At 49.6% G+C, this 25849-nt stretch overlaps 1 protein-coding gene across 1 annotated transcript in view; it reads right to left on the bottom strand.

The window, feature by feature from the left end:
• Nucleotides 1-3274: 3274 nt before the first annotated feature.
• Ufd4 (ubiquitin fusion-degradation 4-like) overlaps nt 3275-25849 on the bottom strand; it is a 106340-nt gene continuing 83765 nt past the window's right edge. The window contains exons 28-42 of the mRNA XM_089556412.1: nt 21669-21825; nt 20540-20628; nt 19295-19425; nt 18605-18650; nt 17600-17792; nt 16163-16248; nt 15687-15814; nt 14888-15086; nt 13566-13700; nt 13004-13368; nt 11819-12044; nt 10863-11035; nt 8327-8499; nt 7806-7956; nt 3275-7077 (exon numbers count right to left, since the gene is read on the bottom strand). Of these exons, the coding sequence (XP_089412538.1) occupies nt 6795-7077; nt 7806-7956; nt 8327-8499; nt 10863-11035; nt 11819-12044; nt 13004-13368; nt 13566-13700; nt 14888-15086; nt 15687-15814; nt 16163-16248; nt 17600-17792; nt 18605-18650; nt 19295-19425; nt 20540-20628; nt 21669-21825 (2535 nt within the window). The 3' untranslated portion in view covers nt 3275-6794. The remainder of the gene's footprint in view (nt 7078-7805; nt 7957-8326; nt 8500-10862; nt 11036-11818; nt 12045-13003; nt 13369-13565; nt 13701-14887; nt 15087-15686; nt 15815-16162; nt 16249-17599; nt 17793-18604; nt 18651-19294; nt 19426-20539; nt 20629-21668; nt 21826-25849) is intronic.

Here is a 25849-nt window from a genome sequence, read left to right as displayed (position 1 = left end):
CCGGAGACAGCAGTTCATACGAGAAAACGGTCTTGACAGCGATTCATGCGTTTAACTTTTGTTTATAGCGAGAGCTACACTACGCTACCCAGCCGAGCATTTCGCCGTGAGCCGGGGAGGCCGATAGTGCGCATGCGTGAAACCAGAGAGGAGCAGCGGAGCGGCGGAGTCGCCTGAGCAAAGAGAAGAACGTCTTGCCAAGCGGAGACTCCAATGTAGCTCTCGCTACGTATATCCTGGCATAGCTGAGCTAAGGCACTGCCAATTTTTTTTACCTTTTTTATAGCTTATGAGAATTTAGTTGTCGGCAACCTCTTTGTCATTAGAAAGCGGTAATTAACCGACACAGCCCAACAAAAGGAGCTTAGGAGAGGTCGCTTTTGTCAGGAACGTCACTCAATCGGACCCTGAAGAACGGAGGAAATTCCGGCAAAGTCCGAAGGGTGCTACAAAGCGAAAGGGACGTAGGTTAAATTACAGCTGGCCTGCACCAATAAATTGGCGGGCTCTAACGGCAATGAAGCTACTTCCACTGAAAACGCAGCTTATAAGTGGTAGCCAAAAAGTAAAATATAGTATCGGCACGACCGGCCACTTTCGGGGTGATGTACAAACCCTTTTTTACCCGGATCCCCGAGGCCACGCTAAACCGCCGTTCCCTTCCAAACGATATTATAGAGTTCTTCCCGGTCCAAGCGTGAAAAGTACGAATAGAGTAGTGGGGAGAAAATAATTCATAATTAAACCCAATTTACACAAAAATGTTGACTTATGGGAGTTTAACGTCCCAAAGCGACTCAGGATATGGGGACGCCGTACTGAAGGGCTCCGGATAACTTCGACCACCTGTGGTTCTTTAGCGTGCACTGACATCGCACAGTACACGGGCCTCTAGAAATGTATATGGTTCTCTTGTTGTAGAACAAACGTAAACACAACCAAATAAAAAAAAAAGTCAAACAATCGATACTGACTGAGTAAAAACTGGATGCAATTCTCCTCGCTGTCCCTTTAATCCTTCTGGAGGAACTGCTTTGTCGAAAACGAGCACCAGAAAAAGACCGTGCGCTCGTCTAGCAGCTGCCGCTTTGGGGGCTCTGGTGACAATCTCGAGTACCTTTCACCGCTGGAAACTGCGTGAATCCGAGGCTCTTCGGCACCAAATCTTGATGAACACAGCGGAGACCTAAGCTGTGCGCTGCCTGGGCGGCCGCTGTCCACTCACCGGCGGGCAACGCAGCTTGCGAGGAAGGCTAGGCGCAGCAACTTGCAATTGGGAGCAGGTAGCAAACTGAAGAAAGACCGGAAGGGTCACGAGACAGGGCTGCTAGGCTTAGCAAGATGTTCTGGCTCGGAGAGCGGTCGTGAGCTGCGGCTCGAGCGGGACAGCCTTCTTCTTCTTTTGACCTCAAGGCCTGGCACGCGCCCACGTGTCAGAAGATGATCATAATCATCCAAACAAGAGACAGAGAAAGAGAGATAAAGAGGAAGAGGGAAGGCAAGGAATCCAAACAAGGGGGAATGCACTGGGGATCGGATTTCGCTGATGTTATGCAACTTTTTGTTTCACCTCTCCTGCAATGCCTCTCATGTTTTGGAATGAAATATGTTAGTAATTACTGCAACTGTTATTACATAGGATATCTGAAAGCACATAGTCAGGAATTTGAGGTAAATTAGACTACAAATAAAGGTGGGGGCGCAGGGAGGGGATCAAGTTCGCAGTTCATCTCTCCGTGTTCTGTACTGCAAGAGAACACGTGTGAAGAGAACGTTGGGAGATTCGTCCTATCATTCGTGTTGAAAGACAAAAGTGGAACTACTTATTTCTAGGGCTGGGGTTAGCAGCTGTCGAAAAGACGTGCGTCCCACGAGGCAACCGCATGAAACACGTGGGAAAAGCTCGTCGAACAACTGCTTTCTTCGTGACAGCGTCTGGAAACTTGACTGGCTCGCCGGAAATTGTTGAGAATTAACGGCCAGAGCCATAAGCGTGCACAGAAGGGGTTTAACAAAGAGGGAGCGCAATTTTTTGTACTGTCATTTCCCGGTACCCAGAAGACATGCGCGGGCGCTACCACCCAAGCCAAAGGCAATCGGCCCAATACTGCAAATGGATGGCTTCACTCTAGAACCGGCCTTTGCCAATATATATCCAATATTGGGCCGATTAGCTGTGCTGCTTGGGCAGACACTACAGCCCCTCTTTTGGAGATTGTACACGTCTATGGTTGAAGCTTCACGAGAAACCCGGAGCCGATTTCGTTAACTTGCGCTTCTACACAAAGGAGCGGTACGATATATCTCCTAACCCTTCCCGAGCAGCACACGTAACCGGCCCAACATTGGGAATGTATTGGCAAAGGCCAGTCCTACAGAGAGCAGAGTGAAACCACCCATTAGCACTATTGGGCCAATTACCTGTGCTCCATGGGAGAACTCCGTCGACGGCCAGGCAACCGGCCTTGCAAGGAGCTTCGTGCGCCAGTGACCAATGTCGCACGATCGTTTAAGATGTCGAACTTTTCCTCCGAGGGAACGGAGGACTTTCATCGTACACCATATAAAAGCGAGTGTTCAGAACTGTATTGAGAGCTCCCATTTTCATTTCTGCCATGATAATAAAGCGTTAAGTTTCCCCATCCTTGGTTTGTCTCTGCATCGGCTACCACCTCTCGATGTCGGAATTCCAAAGCCCTTGTGTCCACTCTCGCACTAGGCTCACTCAATGAAACAACTGATGCCAGCTGTGGCTAGCGGGATCCCCGCAAGAATGGTTAACACTCCTCACTCAAATAAGGCATGCCTAAAAAAAAAAAACTCCCAGACTCCAAGAAAAAAAAGTAAGCAGATCTACAAAATTTCAGCATAGGTGCGCTACTGCAATATGTGAAGACAATGTAAGCGGCAGCTGGCGTGACACGATTTCAGCCTTTTTGTGTATGGCAACCCACACTATCCAGAACACAAGTTTTCTGCACAAAAAGGCCATTGTTTTGCCAAGAAAACAGTCTCTTATCTGCACGAAGCTTTCCTCTTTCAACAGTGCTTGCACGTGCCTGGAAGAGGCGCTAGTTGGGAAGTTTTAAATTCAGTCAAATCTCTAATTATAAATTGCACACAGTATTCACCAGGACGCTGAAAACCTGTTCTTAAGATGCAGTAGACTCCGCTGTATCCACAGCATCCATGATAAAATGAGCAGAGATGTCTTTCATCCAGGTCAGGCAAACAAAATTGCCCCACATAATCACACTCCCTTTTTCCTCCAACAAACGCATGACGATAGTCTTTTATTCTCATCCACAGCGGTAGCAGCAAGTAGCAGTACATCACAGTTTTTTTTTCCCTTCCACTTCAAAACCAGCACATGTTTCCGAGCACTCCCAGCGCCAGACAAGTCCGCTGTCATAAATTAGAGAATTGTACACACTACGGACACAGTGCCGACGTTGGTCTCACTTGCATCACCTTCCAGAGACACTCCACATGTTAAACACATGCACACACACTAAAAGAAAAACACTTGGTTCACGCAAACAGCCATAAGTAACATAAAATGTGCACGCACAAAGAAAACCAACAAAGATACAACAAAAAGAAACGTAGCAAACTGACTGACAAAGAAAATCAGCTTGAAGTGTCGATGCAGAAGAAACCACAGACACAAGAGTCCACCGATAGCTTTCCGAAGGCTCCAGCTTGCAGGAAAAAAAATAAGCAAAAAGCTCTTAGTCTAGATGTATATATAATATATATATATATCTCTATATATGCATGTATGTATGTATAATGTATGTATAGGTAATATTTATAGGCTTTCGCAATATATCTATGTATAGCTTAAGCTGTTGGGTGTCGCCATAGACTTCTGTATATGTACACAAAGCTACTTCAACTATGATAGTGCAACATTTTTTGGTATTTTTTCCCCATATTTCTTTTTTTTTTCCCTGTAAACTAATAACTAAAACTTGGTACGCAACTGGGAATACAATATGCGGGCACAAAACCAAAACCTGCTTAGCAAACTAAAATGCATCTCCTCCTTCGTAATAAATGTGCAGAGAGCATAATGTGCAAGTACACACTGAGATATCCCTTGTCTCGTGGCAAAGACGTTTGTAGGCACTTGGCAAGTGCAGCTGAAACACAGCTGCCGCTACACAAAAGTGTGAAGTAACGCGAGGAACCGACGCCCAGTTAGTTGACTGTTCAAGGTTTAACAGGAGACTAGGCACGTCTAACCTGGCTGCAACCAATAAGGGGGAAAAAAGGGGGGGGGGGGGGGGTTCCAGAAACATAAGCTACAAGTCACTTAACTAGCAGCTATACATTACTAGCCGCTCATTAGCTGAGAAAAAAGGAAATCCGACAAATACTCCACCAAGGCTCAATCCAAATGTCAACAAATGTGAGACAAACAAAAGCTTCCTTCCTTCTAGACTGGTTCACACAAAGCCATCACGCTTCTTTCTGGCACTGTGTAAAAAGTATAGAGGAACGTGAACACTGCACAAAGGTCGCTGTAATGAACTATGTTGCAATCACTGGGTCAAAGTGGTGAGCAAAAAAAGATTCGTTTTTGCAAACCATGGTGAAGTTCGAAGAAGCAGGAAAGGGCCACGCAATACAGTGGAAATGCAGAACCACCACACATGTGAAACAAACTAGAACAAAAGAATCAACTTTTTTTTTTTTCTTTTCCAGCAAAGCTTGACCGAACACTCATTTCAGTGCACACTTCCAAGACGAAAAATGTCTGGCAAAAGAACCACGTGCACACACACGCGACCACTTACACGGGGGTGTCGCCAAAACCACGACGAGCAGCCTTTACACTAAACGCTCCAGTTTCAGTGATGCAGAGGTAATTGCACGACGAAGACGACGACTGCGCAACTTCACAGGCCACTCCACAGAGCACACAATGTCACAGTTCTTCGATCGCGAAGTGTCCGCAAAAGAAAAAAAAACCCGCTGAAACCATTGGAATTGAGGGGGAGGCACAACACGGGCACATATCCTCTCACACATCACCAAACTGTTACCAAACTGCCATCCAAATCCGGGTTGTGCTTGAAATGCATGCTGTTAGCCAGAAGCGGAACCGCAGTCGACCTGTATCTTCCGAAACTGGCCTTCACTGGTTCGTGGCTTTCACTTCACTAAAACGGTGTGTGCAAGACCCGTTTCTGCCAGCTTCTATCCCATCAAAAGCCCTTTACCAACATTCTACTAGCAGAGATGTCAAGCAGAATTTGTGCAAGTTATCAAGCGTGCTATCTCAAAAATGAAATTGGTACACAGGGAAATGAGCAACTATTGCTTTTCTACAAAAGCCATCAAATTTCAGGGCATGTATTGTGAAGGAGCACATCTCTTACATTACAGCGATGCCTACACTTGTGACAGGCCAGCAACTAGAAAAACCAAGTACTCAGAATGAAGTGCAAGGAAAGCACGTCTACCAAACCTACTGCTCTTCGAGATATGTCAGGAAACTGATAGCAGGACGTCATCATTAGACTTTTCTGATTGGACGAACATCCTAGAGATTTCGACAGAAAACCGTAAAGAGACCTCACACTGGATGAGACTCCAGCTCTGTGTACTAGGGCGGCCTGGAGATGAGCTTACGATCAAATGATGAACGCCCGTAGCAAATGCAGCTCACCACAGAAACCATGTGGCTAAGAGAGCACTAACACTAGAGAGTGCAACTGGTGACATTTTCCAATACTATTGCAACCTGCCTCTTTGGAAGCAAAAAGGGGGCCTGGATTACCAGCTTACACTGGCAGGGCCAGTGTTAAATTACACACCGATTTGAGATAACACCAAGTATGCTGACAAAGGAGTGCGAAGCAACTGTGGCTGCTGTAATGGCTCACAGAACTCTAGTACGTGGTGTCCTCTCAATGTCGGTGAATCTTGTTGAGTCATGACGGTTGTTTCAAGAGGAATTATTTCGGCTGATGAAAACAGCTTGTCTCGGGCCTAAAATCCAGAACTTTTCGCTTAGCGTAGGCACACTATCAAATGTCCTCCATTCCTTGAGAGAGTGTTCATCAAATCTCACCGAGAATCACCCAAATGTAGCAGAGCATAATGCCGAGGGCACATGCAGGGGGCAGAGTAGAAGTAAATGTCATCAGCTCTCTGAACTGCTGAACTCTCAGTCGCGTTCCTGCGCCCTAATTCATCGAAGTGCAAGCCCAAGCATGGCTCAAAAATTAGAAGACAATGCAATTTTCTTCCCACATCTTCGCCAAGCTTCGAGAGCAATTTCCAGCATCTTCAGACACACTTGAGTGATCTGGTTACAGCCTGCTACTGAGCTGCCAGGCCGCAAGCATGGATGTATCAAAGCCAAGATAAACGCACTCTCTTTATTTACTTGAACTCTGATGACAGAGGCCACCTAAATGCAACCAGTCATCAAATTACTGTCTATTTTTCTCTAATAGACAAACGAAACCGGCGAGATGAAAACAGTCTCTTGCAACCTCCAAGAGGGTCCTTTTCCTTCAGTTTTTTTTTTTCTGCAGCTGGTAGCACGCACTCATTCAAACAAACCTAACAGAAAGTGTTACCCCCCCCCGAGCATTCCCCGCACCTCGTTCGTGACAAGAAGCTGGTGGCAGCTGCTACTCAAACACGACCTCTCCCCCCTCAAAGCACCAACCAATCAGGCTCTGGCAACAGTCTTTTTTCCTGCTTCTAAGGGCGAGGAGGAAGTCTCTTGCACGCACAGAGGCCACGAGACACGGTGGTGGTGGCGGCTGTCCCACTCAGTTGAGGTGGAAGCCCTTCTCGCGGGTGGCGGCCAGCAGGCGCTCGCGCAGCAGGGCCTCGGAGGAGTAGTCGGGCAGCTTGAGGTAGTGGGCGCACGTGTTCACCGAGGGGAAGGAGCCGTCCGAGGCGTCCACCTTGCGCACCACGGTGAGGCGGGGGTGCAGGTTGGCCAGCCCACCGGGGGGCAGGGACGAGCAGCCCGTGGTGAACTGCAGGAAGGCCTTGCGCTCGGCACCCGTCATGTCCACCAGCACGTTCACGAACCGCTGGAAGCCGGGGCTGCAGTGGACAAAGGGAGACCAGTCAGTTAGCAATGCCTCAGTGTGGGACGCCATCATATTGAAAAATGGTCCAACATATACCAACCAAAGGACAGACTGAGCATGCTTAATGCGCCAACTTAAGGCTGTCAGAATTACCATGACATGAAGCAGGTAGATTGTTTGTTTCCAGATATCACGATGAAGTGTGATATGCTAGGACACACAATTTTTTGCCAAAAAATTGTGGGCGGCTTCAATGCACGCCAAACACCCGTACACTTGACACCCCAAGCCCCAACTACACCAGCACACGACTGCTTACCGCACCTGGGAACTGCATCACTATCAACGCCACACCCCCCCCCCCCCCCCCCCCCCCACACCTCACTCAAACCCTCCCTCCTCGCTCACACCCCATGACTGGTTACTGCATCCGACTTCTTGAACACTCTCAGCCAAGACAAGAGCTAACATATGGCACTAATGCGAATGTAGCAGCACAAGCACACTAGGCACCCCACACTCCTGCCCATAGGTACTAAACACTCCCAACTGGCATCCACCTTTCACACCACCCCAGCAGTCACTGTAATCTGCATTAGCACAAGGGTAAACTTCTCTCCGAGTGTGCCAGGCTAAAGTTCCACTGAGGGCATTCTCGTGCATGGAACCAGCATACGAACATTCATGATTTGCGGAACAAAGCAACCAGGAGACCATGCAAGGGACAGAGCAGGCACACACCTGTCACGGGTGTAGCCCAGCTTGGGCTCGGTGTAGTTGAGCACGTCCTCCCGGCTCCAGACGGGGTTCTGCTCGCCACACAGCATGAGCCGCACCTCTTCGGGGCTGAATGCCCCCAGCTTCTCCATGGGGAACACCTTGCAGAAGCCCACTGCAGGAAAAACACACAGTCAGCAGGGGACACACGGCATGAGTGACTGTTGCCACACACACACATGCAAGCGATTACCAGATTTACTTGAGTGTAACCAGAGTTATTCTACTCCTAACACAAGTCAAAAGTCACTTTCACATCTAAATGAATTACTCAATAATTTTTTTTTCCCCCTCTTCAATGCCACCAAAAAGCAACCCTTGCACTACAATCGTGGTCGCACAACACATATGCACCTATCGCAATATTTACAGTAGTAGACAAGAGACACACAACACGTTGAAGCGACGAACAGAGCGCAGAGACATAGGTCTGACGGCAAACGCAGGCAGGGCCCTGTGCGGTGAGGTGTGTGCCGTTCACTCACCGCGGAAGGCCTCCATCTGGCGGCGGATGCCCGTGTGGAGGCAGAAGTCGGCCAGCAGCTCGGTGTACTCCTCGATGTTGTCCAGGGTCACCTCGTCCTGCTCGCCTCCGGGCTTCAGCTCCACCGCATCAAATCCGTACACCTTGGACGACGGGCAGAACTGGAAGGTCAGCCTGCAAAACAGAAGCCAAGCAGAGGGTCAAGCGTCTGCCCCAGTCCCGGGGCCTGCATGTCAGCATGTAATGGTTAAATTCGTATAAAACGAAATAGGCAAAAGTCTGCAATTGTTTCCTACATGCAGTTTGTGGGGACTCTGCTAGGACTCGGTCCCATCGGATCCAGCTTACCAGTGATAACGTGGCCTCCCTAGTTACCTTGATCACAGACAGAGGGCGACTGTGTTGTGCCGCACGAGCGCCGTGTGCGACTGTGACAAGCAAACAGGCTTCTCGGCGGCCTTAGGAAGTCGTTGCACGCAGACGTTTCAGCACAGCTCTGCTCTAAGCTAGCGGGATGAAGCCTCGTGAAAACACACCCCGCGAACTCGTTCCAACCAACCTCTGAGCAACTCCTCTACCCTAGCATGGGTGAACACTTATTCGTAACCCTGTTCCGAGAGTTCGATGTGTACCGTATTTACTCGCATAATAGGCACACTTCTTTTCCAGAAAATCCGGCTCAAAGTTCGGGGTGCGCCTATTACGCGGGGTAAAATTTCCGGAAATTTTTCGACTCGCAAAACTGAACATACCGCATAAACGCACTACGGGCCGCACCCCGTTTTCCCGAAGACAATATTTAAAAAAAAAGGTCCCTGTAAGGTCCGCACCGAAACTTTCCACGACCCACGCGGGAATAGCCTTCAGAATGCACGCGATGAGGCCTCCGCGATCAGCTCCGGCTGCGCGCAACGGGCGCTTGATCGCGGAGGTCCCACACGCGCACAGGAGCCTCCAGACGCCGCCCACGGAGGGCGCCCGAGGCCAAGCTCATCATCATCGTTTTCCTCCGCCGCGAACTTTCGCTATCCATATCGCCATAACCATCACCAGCTCCTGTTCTTTTGTTTGTTGCTGTCAAGTGCCGGGATCTGCGGTAGCGCGTTAGTTCATCGTGGTTTGTGGCTTTGCCGCCGAGCATTGCTGTTTTAGCTCGACGGGCAAGCACTTTTAACAGCTACACGACTGGGAGTTTGCTCTCGAGCACGGCAAGCGTGCGGCAGGTTGGAAATTCGACGTGGCTGAGAAGTGCAGCAGTTGCGATGGCAGCGTGCCTAAATTTTCATACGCGACTCCAAGCGCAGAGGTTTTCGCGGGCCTAAGTCGGGAACGTTTCCGGCTGGAGATGAAGCTTTCCAAACAGACGTTTATAGTCAGCATCCCTGAAAACTGTGTGCGGCTGTTCTACGTGATGTCGTCGTACGTGCTGTGGGTCCGCAGCAGCTGCGACGGCAGCAGCACTAGTGAGGACTAGTAGTCAGTTCAGCAAAAACTTTGTTACAATAAATATTGAGGAGCGGGGGGTGGCGAGGCGTCGGCTTGCAATCGTGTAAATACAGTATGAATCACAGTGCCAAGTTCGGGGTGCACCTATTATGCGCGGAAATAAAAAAATCTGATTTTTCGCGACCAAACTAGGGGTGTGCCTATTATGCGAGTGCCCCAATTATGCAAGTTGTAAATACGGTAATTCCTCAGCATTACTTGTTGCTAGCAGACATTACTGTAGCAGCAATAAAGGTCATGTGTATAGCACATGTTCCTTTGTTGCCAAGAGCACAACCTGTTGTATGCTCACGTAGCACTCGCAAGCACGAGGTGGGGTTGGTGGTTTGGTTGGTGGTCAGCTGCAAATCATCGGAGAAAATGTATTATTAATCCCTACTTTCAACCTCACAAGCTTTTGCGTGAAGGATAAAGCACGAAACCAAAATAGAAAATAAATAGACAGAACCGCCTAGCAAATACTCATAACCCCCCCCCCCCCCCCCCCCCCCGTAACTGAAAGTTGTGAACATGAAGAAATATTTCACGATAGCATCGATAACGTGACTGCAGTAGCAGCAGCGGCTGCGGCTCGCACAATGTCAGAACATTTCAAGTGGGGGGAAGTTGGAAGATACCGTCCATCCTCATCTATGGCCTCTCTCAGTTTGCCCAGTCCACCTTAACCTAGGAAGCGGACTCTGGTCTTCGTTTCACATCTCCAGTGCACTACACTGTCCTAGAGTGTGCTGTCATCGCCAGTATCATGTGAGCAACCGAGCTGCGATTATCAGCGATGGTGCCAAGGGCAGGTGATGGGTGGCAGCCGCCACCCCAAATAGCATTGTCGGGCCCCACCAAAACTGCCGGGCCACACCAGAGGCATCACACCTGCCCAAAATTTCATTCCATCCCTAGGGTATCGGCCCAATATTGGAAATACGTTGCCAAAAGCCGGTCCTTTGCTGACATCATGCCAATATTGGGCCGATGTTCCGTGCTGCTTGGGATATCCGTGCAGGTGCAGTGTGTGTCCCACGAAGGACACTCACCCGAGGTCCTCAACGCGGGTGGACATGCCCGTCCCGTCGTGGGTGGGGAAGGCCAGGTTGTGCAGCTGCCGCAGCTTGTCCTCCTGGCTCAGGGAGTTGTCGCCCAGGATGTGCTGCTTCTGCGCCGACAGCTCACGCAGCTGCTGCAGGAAGCGAGCCTGGTGCGGGTTCACCTGCACGTGTTGCCACCACACGGCTCTCACACATCGGCCCAATGGGCACGGGTCACCGAACATGGGTCCAGGCATCCGATCACAGGCTCACAAGGCATTCAGGATACACTGGCACTCATGCTTTTTGTGGGCATAGGCGATCAAAACTGTCTCTGTCCAATATTAAGAGCGTTAGCTCTTACCCATAATTTCGAGATTTCGTGGGGTCTGCTACCACCCTGAGATCACAGTGCCATCTGTGGCAGCAACTACTCAACACGTTTTGAGATTTCGTGCAATCTGCTACCACCCGAGATCACAGTGCCGTCTGCGGTAGCAACTAGAAAACAGCACATCTTGCACTGAGACTTGTAGCGCCATCTACATCAGCTAACGCTCGTTACTGCAACGTCTTCCAGATGGTGGCGGCCTTTTTTATGATCGTGCCGGGTACCTGAGTGAATGTGCAAGGAAAGACGGTGTTTCGAAGGCTTCGCCCAAAGCTGACAAAATGACCCAGTCAGCGGCACAGTAGCTACTCAAATATAGGCATTAAAATTTTGGGACCAGTGAAAACCTTCATCATGATCAAGAATAAATAAAAAAATAAATAAACTTATCGAAGTTTCCCATTTAGACTCTACAAAAACAAACTATGCAAGGACCAGGCTGCATGGGCCTTCAAGAATGGCAGTCGCTAATTCATACAATCGGCACCACCACCTCAGATTCTCGTAGTCACAAAGTCTGCTAAAGAGACTCAGACCTTCCACTAAACAGGCAATATCAGATGCTGACACTTGCCTCCATGAAGTCCTCATGGGTGAGGATCCCACTGAACCAGGCAGGCTGCTGCTGCTGTTGTTGCTGCTGCTGTTGCTGCTGTTGCTGGTGTTGTTGCTGTTGCTGCTGCTGCTGCAGCTGTTGAGAGGGCCTCCTGGCGATCGGCACAACAGACTCGGCCAGGCATCCCTGTCCGCCCAGTTCCTCACGGGTCATCAGGGAGTTCATCTGGTTGATGGACTGCTCCCTGAAGGGTGGAAGAGGGGCAGTGTCGGGTGGGAGGGACCGATGAGAAACTTGGTACCAAAATTGCACAAGGAACTCAGAGACCACGAAGAAAGCTGCCAACGTGTCTAGGCACTGACAATAAGCTTGATGTAGGTCTTTACCTGGGCATTATTAGCACAAGCAGAAGGGCCTATGCCATTTACTGAGGCAATTGAACGGTTGTTGTTGATATCGCTGTGGCAAAAGGAGCACCTGAGACAGCTCAGAGCCTACAGCTACCACCAGTGTTTAGTGCAAACGCGCGTGGCTACTGCACCAAGTTGTGTCAAACAAGACAGGCGCTGGCACAACATCTCCTTTCCCAGAGCTTCAGCAAAGAAGAGTGGCCAGATTTCATTGACCTGCTGGCGATCTTATGGCACAACTTGTGCCGCAAGCTTCAATTCAGAAACTGGCGTAAAACACTCAACAAAAGCAAGGAGACCTGCACCCTTCAAAACAGGACGGTGGCAAAGCACCACAGCAAAGAAAAAAAAACACGCTCCACCAACACCTTAGCTCAAACTGCTGAGACTGTGTGTGTAGAAATGCACAGTTGTCTTTTTGCTAAAAGTACACTGTCATGTTGCCATTTGTAGCTTTTATGTTTGCTCTTTTATTTGCAAAATGAGCAGAACTAAGCCTGCTATAACTAGGCTGGTAGTACAGGCAAGAAAGGATTGAGATGGTGGTGTTAGCTACATGAAGGAGAGCGTGAGAAACAGAGACATAGCTTAAAGGTGTGTTGCGAGGTGCGGTGCGCTCATTTAGAAAGTGAGCGCGACAGTGGAGCCATGCTGCACAAAGTGTTGGCACAGTACAGCATTCCTGACTGCGTTGACATGGAATGGGAAATGAAGAGTAGAGGGGAAAAAGGCCTGACCCTTTGCAAGAACTCACAAGCGACTCTGCTGAGGCATGACTGTGTGTGCAACTCACCGAGCAGTGGCTGTCTGGCGCCCCGAGGCAGCGGTCGAACCGGCGACCGCCCCATGACCAGTGCCCGTGTGGTGCGACTGCGGCTGCTGCTGCTGCAGTGCGGGGGAGGGCCCCTGGCAGAGCAGGCGCAGGAAGGGCCGTGAGAGGGGCAGGTCGACCAGGCGCCCGTCCTGCAGGGCCTTGGCCAGGAAGATGCCCAGGAAGTGGAAGGAGGCACACACGCGCGAGCACAGCGCCCCCTGGGGCAGGGGCGCCGGGAACAGGCCGTACGCCGTGTGGATGTAGTAGCCCGGAGGACGGTTGGAGCAGCTCTCGCCACCCAGGCCCCCTTCGTCATCGGCCGTGCCCGAGGAGGCAGCAACGGGCTACGGAACAAGAAGGGGAAACAACGTGAAGCAACCGAGACTGCGCACAAGATTCATCCCAAGCCTCTGCTGCCTTGCTCCTCTATGTACTTGCTGAAAGGCACATGTTAGCAAACCTCTTGAGCATAGACAAGACTTACTGCAGGCTAGTGCATGCTAATGGAGCGTACAGTAGCGTCCGCTTTATCCACACGCACCTTCTTGTCGTTAGTGGTGGGTATGTCCTCGCAGAGCCACATGCCCAGGTCGCGGCGCTGGAGCTCCTCAGCCACCAGGGCGTAGAACTCCAGGGTTGGGCCCAGGCCCGTGCCCTCCTCGTTCTGGAACTCCACCTATGATGCAAGAAACAAGGGATGCAGCGTCTACATCTGATAGATACAAGTACAGCACACCCCACAGGTTGTGCTTGCCCAGAGCAAACAGCAACCCCAGTCCTTCTTGAGCGTTGCACCAGATGGCTGCTTCTATAGAGAGAGATGTTGGCTGATGCATGACGGGACATCTGAATGCAGCCACTGGCCACGACTCAGCTGACATTTGATGTTGACTGGAATCCACATTCAGCAGAGTAGTTTCTACAACAAGCACTAAGATTAACAGTAACATCAAACTTTCTGTTACGATAAAGTCTTAGTAAAAGCCACAAGCCACTGCTCCGCCTCAGAGCAACAACAAGTCGCACACACAGTGTGTCGGTCACCATACTAAGGCACCGCGCAAAATGAGCGCCAGGCACCAACTCTCTGAAGTGACCAAGGCATTGGCAGCCGGCATCGAGATGCCACCAGAACGGCAGCAGCCTCGAGACGACGCAGCCAACGCCTTTATCTTCCATGAGCGTAACTCCCGGCACCCACGAACGGGAGCCTGGATGACTTGACTCATGGGATGGCACTCCACAAAGCGCCAAAACTTAATCACGCAGCTTTTAGCCGCATCTCTTCAAACGAGAAACTGTTTACCTTGTCATTGCAGTAGAGCCTTATTAAAATGTAGCTTAAAAAGCACTTGCCGTTGGGCTAGATGGTTTTGGTTCGTACTTTGTTCATTCATGTATCTATGTGTTTCGTCTGTTTTTCGTACCGTTAAATGTTTTAACATGCAGCTGGCAGGAATCTGCAAGAAAAATGTGCCGAGATGTGGCATGGGTCACCTAACAACAATGGACATGGGCTTGCTTGGCAAAAATAACCAAGCGGCAGTCATTGCTCAAAATGGCACACAAACCAGTTTATCTTGGATCTGGGAGGAAAAAAAAAAAGCTGCGTGCAAAAGGTAGACAAGACTATTCCACAACCTTATTGCACTGCCAAGTGAGATCCAGCAAGGACAGGCAGAGGACTTCATGCAACCTTTGAAGAGTCTTCCCTCGAATATTCTTCTCATGGGCGCTCACAGTGGAGCCAATGTTTATGTATGTCTACATTAAAAAAAAAAAAAAAAACTTATCTCATTCAGCACTACAGCAACCCTGCAGAGCAACATCATCATCATCAAATGGGAGAGCCCCTCTTCTCACCTCGAGGACGGTCTTGCGGGGTGCGTGCAGGCGCATGACCTGCATGGCCCAGTCGAGCAGCTTGTCCCCCCGGGGCACCTTGACCCGCTCGTGCTTCAGGCGGCCCACCCGGAACTCGTGGGGGTCCTCACGGCGAGGGGAGGGACCCCGGTGGCGCTCAGCACTGGCATCCCGCTGGTTCTGCAGCCACACTATCGACCTGGACACCCAAGGGAGATCGAGGTCTGAGCTCTAAAACTGATCCTTGCGTGCCATCACAAGGGAGATGCAAGACCTGGGCTGGCAAAATGGCACCAGAGAGTGGAAGCAGTGGTTCTTGCCACACGCTTGTCAACTTCCGATTTTAAGGCACCAAATCCTATGCTGGCCAAACAATCAGCTGCATTTGCATTAATGTGCTGAATTTTACAAGCACCTCATGTGCTGATTACGTGCGGTTATAAACAAAAGTTAACCAAACACTTCCCAAACATGACACTCACTCAACCTTGGCAAGGAAATGCAAACATTAGGCATAGTTCCATTAAGACAAGTTTAAATTAACAAGACTCCACTGAACTAGTAAATCAAGAAAAGTTGTTGCATTGCCTTAGTGCATCAAAACCACTTCTTTGACTCCAATGATTGTATCTTGCTGTAGGAAGCGAGCATCCAGCCAAAGAATTAAAAATTCTCAAGTGGCCCTTGAGCACTCTCCTCATCACAGGCCCTCAGTAGGACAGTTTTTTTGTTTCTTTTCGTGTGCTACAGTAAATGATGCAGACAGGAAAATTCTGACAAGCGCAACAAGGGCACTCACCGTGAAGCTCCGAACGCTGTGCAGGAGAAGTAGAGCTGCCGGGTCTCGAAGGGGAACAGCATGGGGCAGTTGTAGGTCAGGTGCTCGCACCAGTCTGGCTGGGAGCCAGACGACAGCACCAGGGGGTCCTGAAAGGGGGCCACTACCTTTAACACACAGGGTCGTCGGCCTCAGTGCAACCGCACTGTGAACAAGTTCTAAGGCTGTATTGGGTGAGTCGGTTTTCATTCATCATAGCATTCTTCAGCACGACAAAGATGAAGGACAGACAGAAAGATGACAGAGGCGCTGAATATCCACTGGTAGCAGACAACCAGTTGATACCAGCTGATTCATGGTCAGTTGGTAGTCAGCACCATGATGAACAAACACTATGATGAAGTCCTAAGAGCTTAATTACTCATAGCGTGACTCAAACTGATACAAAATTAAAACGGAAAAGGCAGAGAGAGAAGGAACCCTCCGTGGGAACACACCTGAATCTGCTGCACCAGCTTGTTGGTGATCTTCTTGCTGAGGAAATCCTCCATGGTGACGACAGTGCTCAGGATGTCCTCAATGCCTGCTCGGGAAAAGGAGGAGGAGGAGTCAATGAGCAGCCGCAAGTACGAGCACACCCTTTGCCCAAAGTTTATAGTCCAGGGACATGCCTTGTGGCCTGTCAACGAATCCCCAGTGTTTTTATTTTTATTTATTTTTATATATTGAACCCTCAAGGCCAAAGGCATTAAAGAGGGGAGTGGTTACAAAAACAAGAAAATACATAAACAGATGCAATACATGATACAAAACAAAGTATTATCATATTCCTGTAATAAAATGATAGCTAGTGCAGAACGAAAATGCTGGTTATCACTTATGTCGACGATATCTGCGGGAAGGCGGTTCCATTCGCGTGATGTACGAGGCAAGAGAGACTGAAATGCAGTTACAGTGTTATACGTTTCAATGCCAACTTTGTGACGATGATCAATGCGGTTTGACATGTATCTGGGGGGACGAAATGAGGGCATCATGTAGCATGGGACGATGGTATAGTTTATGAAAGAGGCTCAAACGAATTGTCTGCCGGCGGGATGCTAAAAGAGGCAAAGAAAGATTAGCTTTCATGCTTGTTACACTTGCGGTACGGTTAAATTTGGACAGGATAAAACGAGCAGCGTTATTTTGAACTAGCTCAAGCAAAGTTATCAGTTTTCCATGATGGGGATCCCATATGGCGGCGGCGTATTCCAGATTAGGGCGTATTAGTGTTCCAAATCTCTACAAGGTAAGAGGAACTCTGGCCCTCCCTGTTCGAAGATTAGGAGTTCCACGGATGCTGCAAGAGCCCCACTACGCGGCCTAGTATCAAATACCTCTAGACTCTAAATCTTTGACAAAGGCTGTAAAGCCTACGGGCACCAGTCCAGTGCAGTTGCATGCAATGGAATGCAGTGCAATATGACAGCGAACATGGAGCATTTGAAGCTAGAGGCAGATGATGTCCAGTAATTGTGTAGGAGAGATTGACACATCCACGGTTAATTGTGTCAGTAAAAAGAAAGGCACTCTTCCACAGCTACCAAAAGCCCCGGACCAGGCCAAGAACACTTTCAGTTTAAAGATGAACCTCATTCTGTGTAACTCTCAAGCATTCAATACCCAAAATCATCACCCACTGACCGTTAGCACACTAGAGGGTCTCCTATTCTGGAAGCTGGTTCAATTATCACCTAGCTAGAGTAATGCCTTGTGCCCCCTATACCCTGCTCAACTGAATTCCCCCTGTGAGCAGAGAAACCACCCAAACGATCCCCAGTCTTGAGTCTTTGAGCATGCATCAAGAGAGTCGCAGATACTTCCATCAACATGCTCCAAGTTGGTAGAAGTTTGGACTATTCTACGTGAACAGAAGGCGAGGGCCTCCTCACCGATGGATCCGTGGCTGGCCCGGCTGCGGTGGGTGCTGAGCAGCCGGAGCAGCTGGAGCACGTCGTCCACGGTGCAGCCCCCATCCTCCAGGGCAGAGCCAGGGCTGCAGTAGGCGGAGAGGGGGCCCCCCTCCCGGGAGCCACTCTTGCCACTGGAGGCAGGGCGCGCCACGGGCGTGGGCCGGGGGAGCTCCTGGAGTGGAGGTAGGCACATCGAGGCTTTTTCACACAACACTAATCGACGTCACAGCATGAACACAACAGCTGGTTACACCAGTGGAATGAGCTGGGAACGGCGGTTTGGAACCGCTTCAGCACAGCTACCAAGCCACAACAAGTCTAATACCAGCACGTAGCTTTGAATTATAAAATTCATTGCTCATCTGGTGTTTCCACGTAAGAAAAACATAGCTCACAAATGCCAGGCAAAGAGGCTTCACCAATCTGCCAGCACAGACCAACTATTTCAGTGGAAAAGACAGAGAGAAAGTGTGCCACAAATGCCAAGCAATGCAGCAGCGTATGCTGTTGCATTGCTACTACCCTGGCTACCACCAAGGGTACAACTTAGGCTTCCACTTAATTAACCTGAGTAATGTTAAAGGCAGAACACTTCATGCCTGCCAGTTGGGAGACTGCCATTTGCAGAACTCAGACTAAAAAGATACCACTGGCTGCGACAGGCTGCCATACTGGGTCAGGAACATGGCAAATCACATAGATCGGTGTGCACTTCAATAATGCAAGGATCTAGGCTGGGAAACACCTGAAGGATAGACACTGGTAAGTTGTAACTTTGTTGGTTGGTTTGCTGGGGTTTAATGTCCCAAAGCAACTAAGGCTACGAGGGGTGCCATAATGAAAGGCTCCGGAAATTTTGACCACCTGTTGTAGAATGGCCAGTGCACACCAAACTTCAAGCATCCAGAACTGACTGGCCACATGCAAGTCTAGCGACACCTCTCTACGCAACGAATAAAAAAGAAAGAAAAAAGCAGTGCTCACATCTTTGGGTGGGGCGGAATCTTCCTTAGCTGCCTTGTAGACAATTCTGCAAGAAAGCAAGCAATGGACGCTTTGTAGGAGGTATCAAGTCGATGGCAACATGGTGGTCGCTTACTGCTGCCATAGAAAACTTTAGATGCTGCCTCAGATTGCACACGTTTTATTTTGATCAAACCGGTTTCATTTACAAGCTGAATATATGGTTAGAGCAACAGCGATATCAAACACTGGAAAACTTTATTTCTATCAAGAAAAGGAGCTCCAACTCAAAGGCATTTCTTTCCTTCCCTAAGAGCCAACTTCAAAACTCAAAGTTCTCAGAATGGGAGGATGATAATATTACCTTCACTGTACTCCTAGATACAAATTTATGCACAGTCACTCAAATCTACAGTGGATGATGCCGTACTCTTGTGCAATGCACAGTTATATAATGAGCACCAAGTATACAACCATTCTTCATGGAACAAACGTGCCGGCTATGACACGGTGGGGAATTATTGGTGCAAACCATTCTCACTGCACTCCCACTCTAAAACTTTACCATTATCAACCTTGGGATAATGAAGATGCCAGTAGCACAGGCAGAACCCACACCAGGAAAGTGAGCTAAAACGAGTCTCCCTTCGTACACCACATCTACTAGGACTGCGAGTGGGGTATCCCAGAGCTGGCACAAGAGAGACTCACATGTACATGGGCTCCCAGATGCGGCGGATCTTGTCCTGCTTGGAGCCCATCTCGGAGGCCTGCACCAGGTGCTGCACCGCCCGGAAGATGGTCCACTCGGGATCCACCAGATCCACCTCCAGGTCCGGCACCTGCTCCACCCCCATTCCAGAGGAAAATAAATGGACACGTCACCAAGCCCAAGATGGTGCTGCAGTCTCTGACCATGCCAGACATGCAGCCAGCTTATGGAAGCGCAACCTTCTACAGCGAGAGCTGCTGCACTTTGAAGATGACTCAGCACAACTTAGAAAAATTTGATAGAGATCTACAGGTTGATCCGACCGGAATGGGTGAGCATGACTAGATTCTGGCACTTGTCGAAGGAACTGTTTCCATCACACCGGCGAATTAGCGAAACACAGCCGTTAATCCACACTGTACAAGGTTCATTTACCTGCGAATAAACACAGAAGACCATGCAAAACGATCCTTTTATCCATATGCATCATGGAACACACATTGTGCAACCATCCTCTGGCTCACATCCGGTCACAGGCACACAGCACCGTGCCCCAAACACCCCATCATCCACATCCACCCTCATATTGTTTGCCCTTTCCATTTTCCTCCTTACACATCAGATGTATTCTACATTTTCTACTATTCATTCCTCCTTTCCACTCTCCATATTCCTTTTCCCTTTTCCATCGACATGGCACACCTAATACACACGCATTGAAAGGAAATGCATCTTGGGCTTCTATGGCGCACCGTGGACTTCAGAGCTCTCTCAAGGTGGCCAGCACACTACAATACATGCTCAATAACAGCTTAAAACAAGTGTTTTATGTTCTGAATGCATTGCTTTTGACAGCGCTACAGTGTGGAGCCACTGCTTTGCAGTGCACATAAGGGATTGTGCCACCTCATAAATGCTCAATTATGCCAAGAGTTTGAAGTTCAGCAATCACGCCAACAGTTACTAGATTCAGCTGATAAAGAAGCAACCCCCGGGTTGTAGTTCCGAACAGAAATTGAGCTTATGAATGCTAGCTATGAGCCAAACAAAGTTCTGAACCCTGCACGCAATACACAAAACACCGCACACGCTTTTGCACAGGTTCACCACAAGCTGTGCTAACTGGACGACTGAATTAACACACACAGGCTCTGGCACCGTCTCTTTTAGTACCGGTAGCACCAATAAAATATCCCCCCCCCATTGTCAACCGAAACCTGTCAAGACGGGGCAAGAGCGCTCACCCCAGGAAGGTTGGGTCCCTTGATGGTGAGCTGCAAGCGTGGCTGAAGTGTCGATTCTCGGACTTCCTCGGCGTTTGTCTCGTCCGAGCCTGGGGAGACAAGAGCAACAAGGCCAGGTTGAGCAAAAACAAGCACAAGTGTGTCTCCCTGGTAGGTGGAATGCCTATATAGACACTTGTAGCTACACCACAGCTTTTTCTCTAGGGCCTTTGCCATTTAATCACAACGAAGCAGAGGCAATTAAGAAGCACGTTCACAGCTGCAAGAACATCTCTTATCTCAGCAATGAAGTCTATATCAAAGCAGTACACATGCGACGATGTACACAGACCTGATTCACTAAATCCACTCATACATACACAGGTAGGTGACAAATTGAAAGCTACTGGAAGCCGTACAAGAATTCCAAAAATAAATTACACCCTATATGTATAGCAGGATGAAATTAACAGCTGCCCAAAGACAACCTTTGAGTAACATTAGGAGGGATAGGCCTTCTACAGTTCCCCACAGCTGCTTGAAGTGGCCGAGGGAATCAACATGAACGAGTGGCACTGAAAACTATGGCACAAGCTACTTGTCAACGTAATCTTCAGCCGCATTCCAGAGCATTCTAAAAACTTTTTAATCGCAACAACAGTGCTAGTAGAAAGAGACAGCGGCATTCATCAAGTCCAGACACCCCATAGTTACCATGTCAGGCAGAGATGGACGACACCAACACCCACCAATCACACACACCACACTCCATTCCGGAACAAAAATGGCCGCAAATGCACCAAAACCTCCAACATCACCAAAAAAGGTCTTTGCAAGAGTCCACACCATCAGAGAATGAGAGATGAAAGAAGGAAAGGGAAATAAAATGGACATCCACCGCCGCCATTCCAGGGCCGCCGTAACCACCTCGCCCTTGCTCTCGCCAACCTACCGCGCGGCGAAACTCGCCCTTGCGGGTGATGGTGCCGCTGGTGGTGGTAGTGCTGCAGGTGAAGCGACTGCTTGCGGCCATTGCCACTCACGACCACGGATGTCGCCAGGGCATTGCCGCCGCAGTTTCGCCCCTTGTGGCGAGACTGCACTGGCGACAGAGACGAGATAGAGGAGGAAGAAGACGGTGGGGACCGACCTGGTGGCGGGATCTCGAGGTCCGAGGTCTGGTTCACGTTGGTGCGGCCCGGCCGGGGGTCGAACGCCGGGATCAGCGCCGAGAACTGCCGCTTCAGCACAAACTCATCATCCCAGCTGCGGCGCTTGCCACTGCGCAGCTCCATGCCGTCTTCCTCCTTGTTCGAGAGAAGAGCGCGAGAAAAAAGAAAAATTAAGTGCAAGAAACAGAAGCTACTACATGTACTCGTGTAAGGGCAGCATCCCCCAAATTAACAGCTGGTAATTTGGAAAAAAGAAAAGAAGGCGGCAGCCAAAGGACCTGTTTTATGAGTGCACAATTTTGCCCAAGACGTAAGTTCCTGTGGGAGCTAAAAAATACTGTGAAGCTTGGTACGACCATGGATGTATCTCGCACGTCAGACTCTGCCTGGACCATGAACACTCGATATCTCACAGCTCTGCTAACTCATCCAACACTCGGCGTTTGCACCAAATAGGACAGAGCATTAAACCACTCAAGAGAGAATGGTGTGCACACATGCTAGCGGCACACTTCCTTGTGGTAACACGCCACCCGGTAGTCTCTGGCACCAGTGTCACTAGGCCTAGCTAGAGTGCTTCGCATCAAAGCTGCAGCGAAAGTACTTTGCCTCTTACCATCACACAATAACGTACATTAAAATGAACACGTAATTAATTGATTTCCCCCTCGCCTTTCGACAGCCAAGCGAGTGGATGAAAGCTGCCCAGGCAAAGGCCACCTCACACTGAAAGCCACGGGTCGTGAGTGTGGCGCACCGCTCACAACAGTAGTTACTCTCAGTCAAGTGCAGGATCTTCAGAGGATCTTCACAACTTAGGATCATGTAATGTTTGTCAGAAAAGTGATCTAGCAACCTGTTTCACTACAGGGGGTTAATACATGCCAGACTTTGGGGGTGTGCGTCATATTTATTTATTTACAGTCGACGACCGATTTTTCGGACTCTCTAGGGACCGCGAAAACGACCGAAAAATCGGGCAGTCCGGAAAATCAAATTTCACCGAAAAAATCACGAACTTATTACCACTATGCCGGAGAAAGCGGCCAGTTGTATTGCACACATTCTAAAGCTCCTCATGACTATATTTCGCCGCGCGAAATACCGTATAAACGCGTATAAGGGCCGCACTTTTTTTTTTTCCAGATTCGAGGGCCAATTTTCGGGGTGCGGCCCATACACGCGATATGCGAAAAAAAAATTTTTTTAAAGTAAAAACACACCAACCAGGGAATGAGCGACATTTATTCTACGTTGAATCGTCACTCGCGAAGTATTTAGACTCCTGAGCTGGTGCTGCGCTCTGGTGCACGCTCATGCCAAAAGAAGCCGCGCAGCATGTCCGCTGTCAACGCGTAGCCGTTGTTCAGAAATTCCATCACATAGAGGAGCAGCTCTTCTTCCAGTTCAGGAAACTCGCACCGCTTGACTTGGAACGCTCTCTTTGCAGCTTGTGTTTCTCTTTTGGTTGCACCATCATCGGACGCACTTCTCGGCGACGTCGAATTTCCCGCCCGCCGCACGCTTACCGACCGCGTTCGAGAGCTAACTCCCAGCCGTGTAGCTTAAGGTGCTTGCCCATCGCGCTAAAACTGTGAAGCTCGGCGACAGCACGCGAAAGCCACTATCACGGCGAACGCGCTAACACGCATGCTAACACGCCACGAAAGGCTGGAGCTGGCGATACTGATGCCGATGTGAACAGCGGAAAATCGCGACCGAGAAAAATGTTGATAATGATCACGGCGCCATCCATAGGGCACTTGGAAGCTCCGGTGCGCGCGCGTGGCCTCCGCGAACAGCGCCGCGCCGGAGCAGATCGCGGCCGCGATAAGATCCGGCGGCGCGCCCGAAGCGCGCTTCGACGCGATCGTATTCGCGTTCCGTGTTCGGGACTAAAGACTCGGCACAGATGAGTTCCGTGAACTCAGACTACGGTTCAAGTTCGTGGGGCGGAAGACATTCAAGGACAGTACGAATTCCAAAACACGCGAGCGCAATGTGCCGACTCGCGCAGAATTTCAGCGTCGCAAGAGGCTCCCTTTAAGCTTGAATTTCGTTTTGTTTGATCAAGTTTTTGATATCTCCTGCAGTCTGAATTAATGAGGTTCCACTGTACACATTATATGGTGGCTTGGGTGCTGGCGGCGAGTGCGAACGAGGTCCGAAAAATCGAGTGGTCAGTTGCGGTGCGTCCGAAATTTCAAGCGCTCTTACACATTGGCTCTATGGGCCATGTCGCGGTGCCGCGAAAAAGTCCGAATAATCAAGCATGTCCGAAAAATCAGGCGTCCGAATTTTCGGTCGTCAACTGTATTTATTTATTTATTGTACACCTCAAATGCCCCTGAATAGGGGTATTACATGAGGGGAAACAGTACAAAAAAAAAATGAATCTGAAATGAATGACATGGGGTTTAAAACGGAACATTTTCAATGGCTTGTTTAAAATGGACGGGGCTGGTGTGGAGTGTGGAGTGTGGTGTGGTGTGGATCATACATAATCTGGACTCCACTGTGAAAAGAAAAACTGAATGGAAAAATGCCAGTACCTTATAAGAGCCGCACCTAATCAAAAGTGCAAAAAAAAAAAGTGCAGCCCTTACATGAGTACATACGGTACGCTTCAGTACAGTCGACGACCGATTTTTCGGACCCTCTAGGGACCGCGAAAACGACCGAAAAATCGGGCAGTCCGGAAAATCAAATTTCACCGAAAAAATCACGAACTTATTACCACTATGCCGGAGAAAGCGGCCAATTGTATTGCACACATTCTAAAGCTCCTCATGACTATATTTCGCCGCGCGAAATACCGTATAAACGCGTATAAGGGCCGCGCTTTTTTTTTTCCAGATTCGAGGGCCAATTTTTGGGGTGCGGCCCATACACGCGATATGCGAAAAAAATATTTTTTAAAGTAAAAACACACCAACCAGGGAATGAGCGACATTTATTCTACGTTCATCGTCACTCGCGAAGTATTTAGACTCCTGAGCTGGTGCTGCGCTCTGGTGCACGCTCATGCCAAAAGAAGCCGCGCAGCATGTCCGCTGTCAACGCGTAGCCGTTGTTCCGAAATTCCATCACATAGAGGAGCAGCTCTTCTTCCAGTTCAGGAAACTCGCACGGCTTGACTCGGAAAGCGCGCTTTTTGCAGCTTGTGTTTCTCTTTTGGTTGCACCATCACCGGACGCACTTCTCGGCCACGTCGAATTTCCCGCCCGCCGCACGCTTACCGACCGCGTTCGAGAGCTAACTCCCAGCCGTGTAGCTTAAGGTGCTTGCACATCGCGCTAAAACTGTGAAGCTCGGCGGCAGCACGCGAAAGCCACTATCACGGCGAACGCGCTAACACGCATGCTAACACGCCACGAAAGGCTGGAGCTGGCGATACTGATGCCGATGTGAACAGCGGAAAATCGCGACCGAGAAAAATGTTGATAATGATCACGGCGCCATCCATAGACGGCACTTGGAAGCTCCGGTGCGCGCGCGTGGCCTCCGCGAACGGCGCAGCGCCGGAGCAGATCGCGGCCACGATAAGATCCGGCGGCGCGCCGGAAGCGCGCTTCGATAGCGGAGGCCACGGCATGCGCGTAGCCTCCGCGATCATATTAGCGTTCCGTGTTCGGGACTAAAGACTCGGCACAGATGAGTTCCGTGAACTCAGACTACGGTTCAAGTTCGTGCGGCGGAAGACATTCAAGGACAGTACGAATTCCAAAACACGCGAGCGCAATGTGCCGACTCGCGCAGAATTTCAGCGTCGCAAGAGGCTCCCTTTAAGCTTGAATTTCGTTTTGTTTGATCAAGTTTTTGATATCTCCTGCAGTCTGAATTAATGAGGTTCCACTGTACACATTATATGGCGGCTTGGGTGCTGGCGGCGAGTGCGAACGAGGTCCGAAAAATCGAGTGGTCAGTTGCGGTGCGTCCGAAATTTCAAGCGCTCTTACACATTGGCTCTATGGGCCATGACGCGGTGCCGCGAAAAAGTCCGAATAATCAAGCATGTCCGAAAAATCAGGCGTCCGAATTTTCGGTCGTCGACTGTATATATGATGCCACTGTTATGCATAGCCCTTGACTTTGGTTGTTTCCCTTCTTGAGGTTGCGTTACAAATGCAATTCTTTGTGTTTTACCCAAGGCTGAAAT

Source organism: Amblyomma mixtum, chromosome 8 (genome assembly GCF_055824585.1).
Source record: "Amblyomma mixtum isolate Tamu chromosome 8, ASM5582458v1, whole genome shotgun sequence".
Classification (NCBI taxonomy): Eukaryota; Metazoa; Arthropoda; class Arachnida; order Ixodida; family Ixodidae; genus Amblyomma; species Amblyomma mixtum.
Note: the sequence above shows the minus strand (reverse complement) of the source record. Positions and strands in the feature narration are given on the sequence as shown.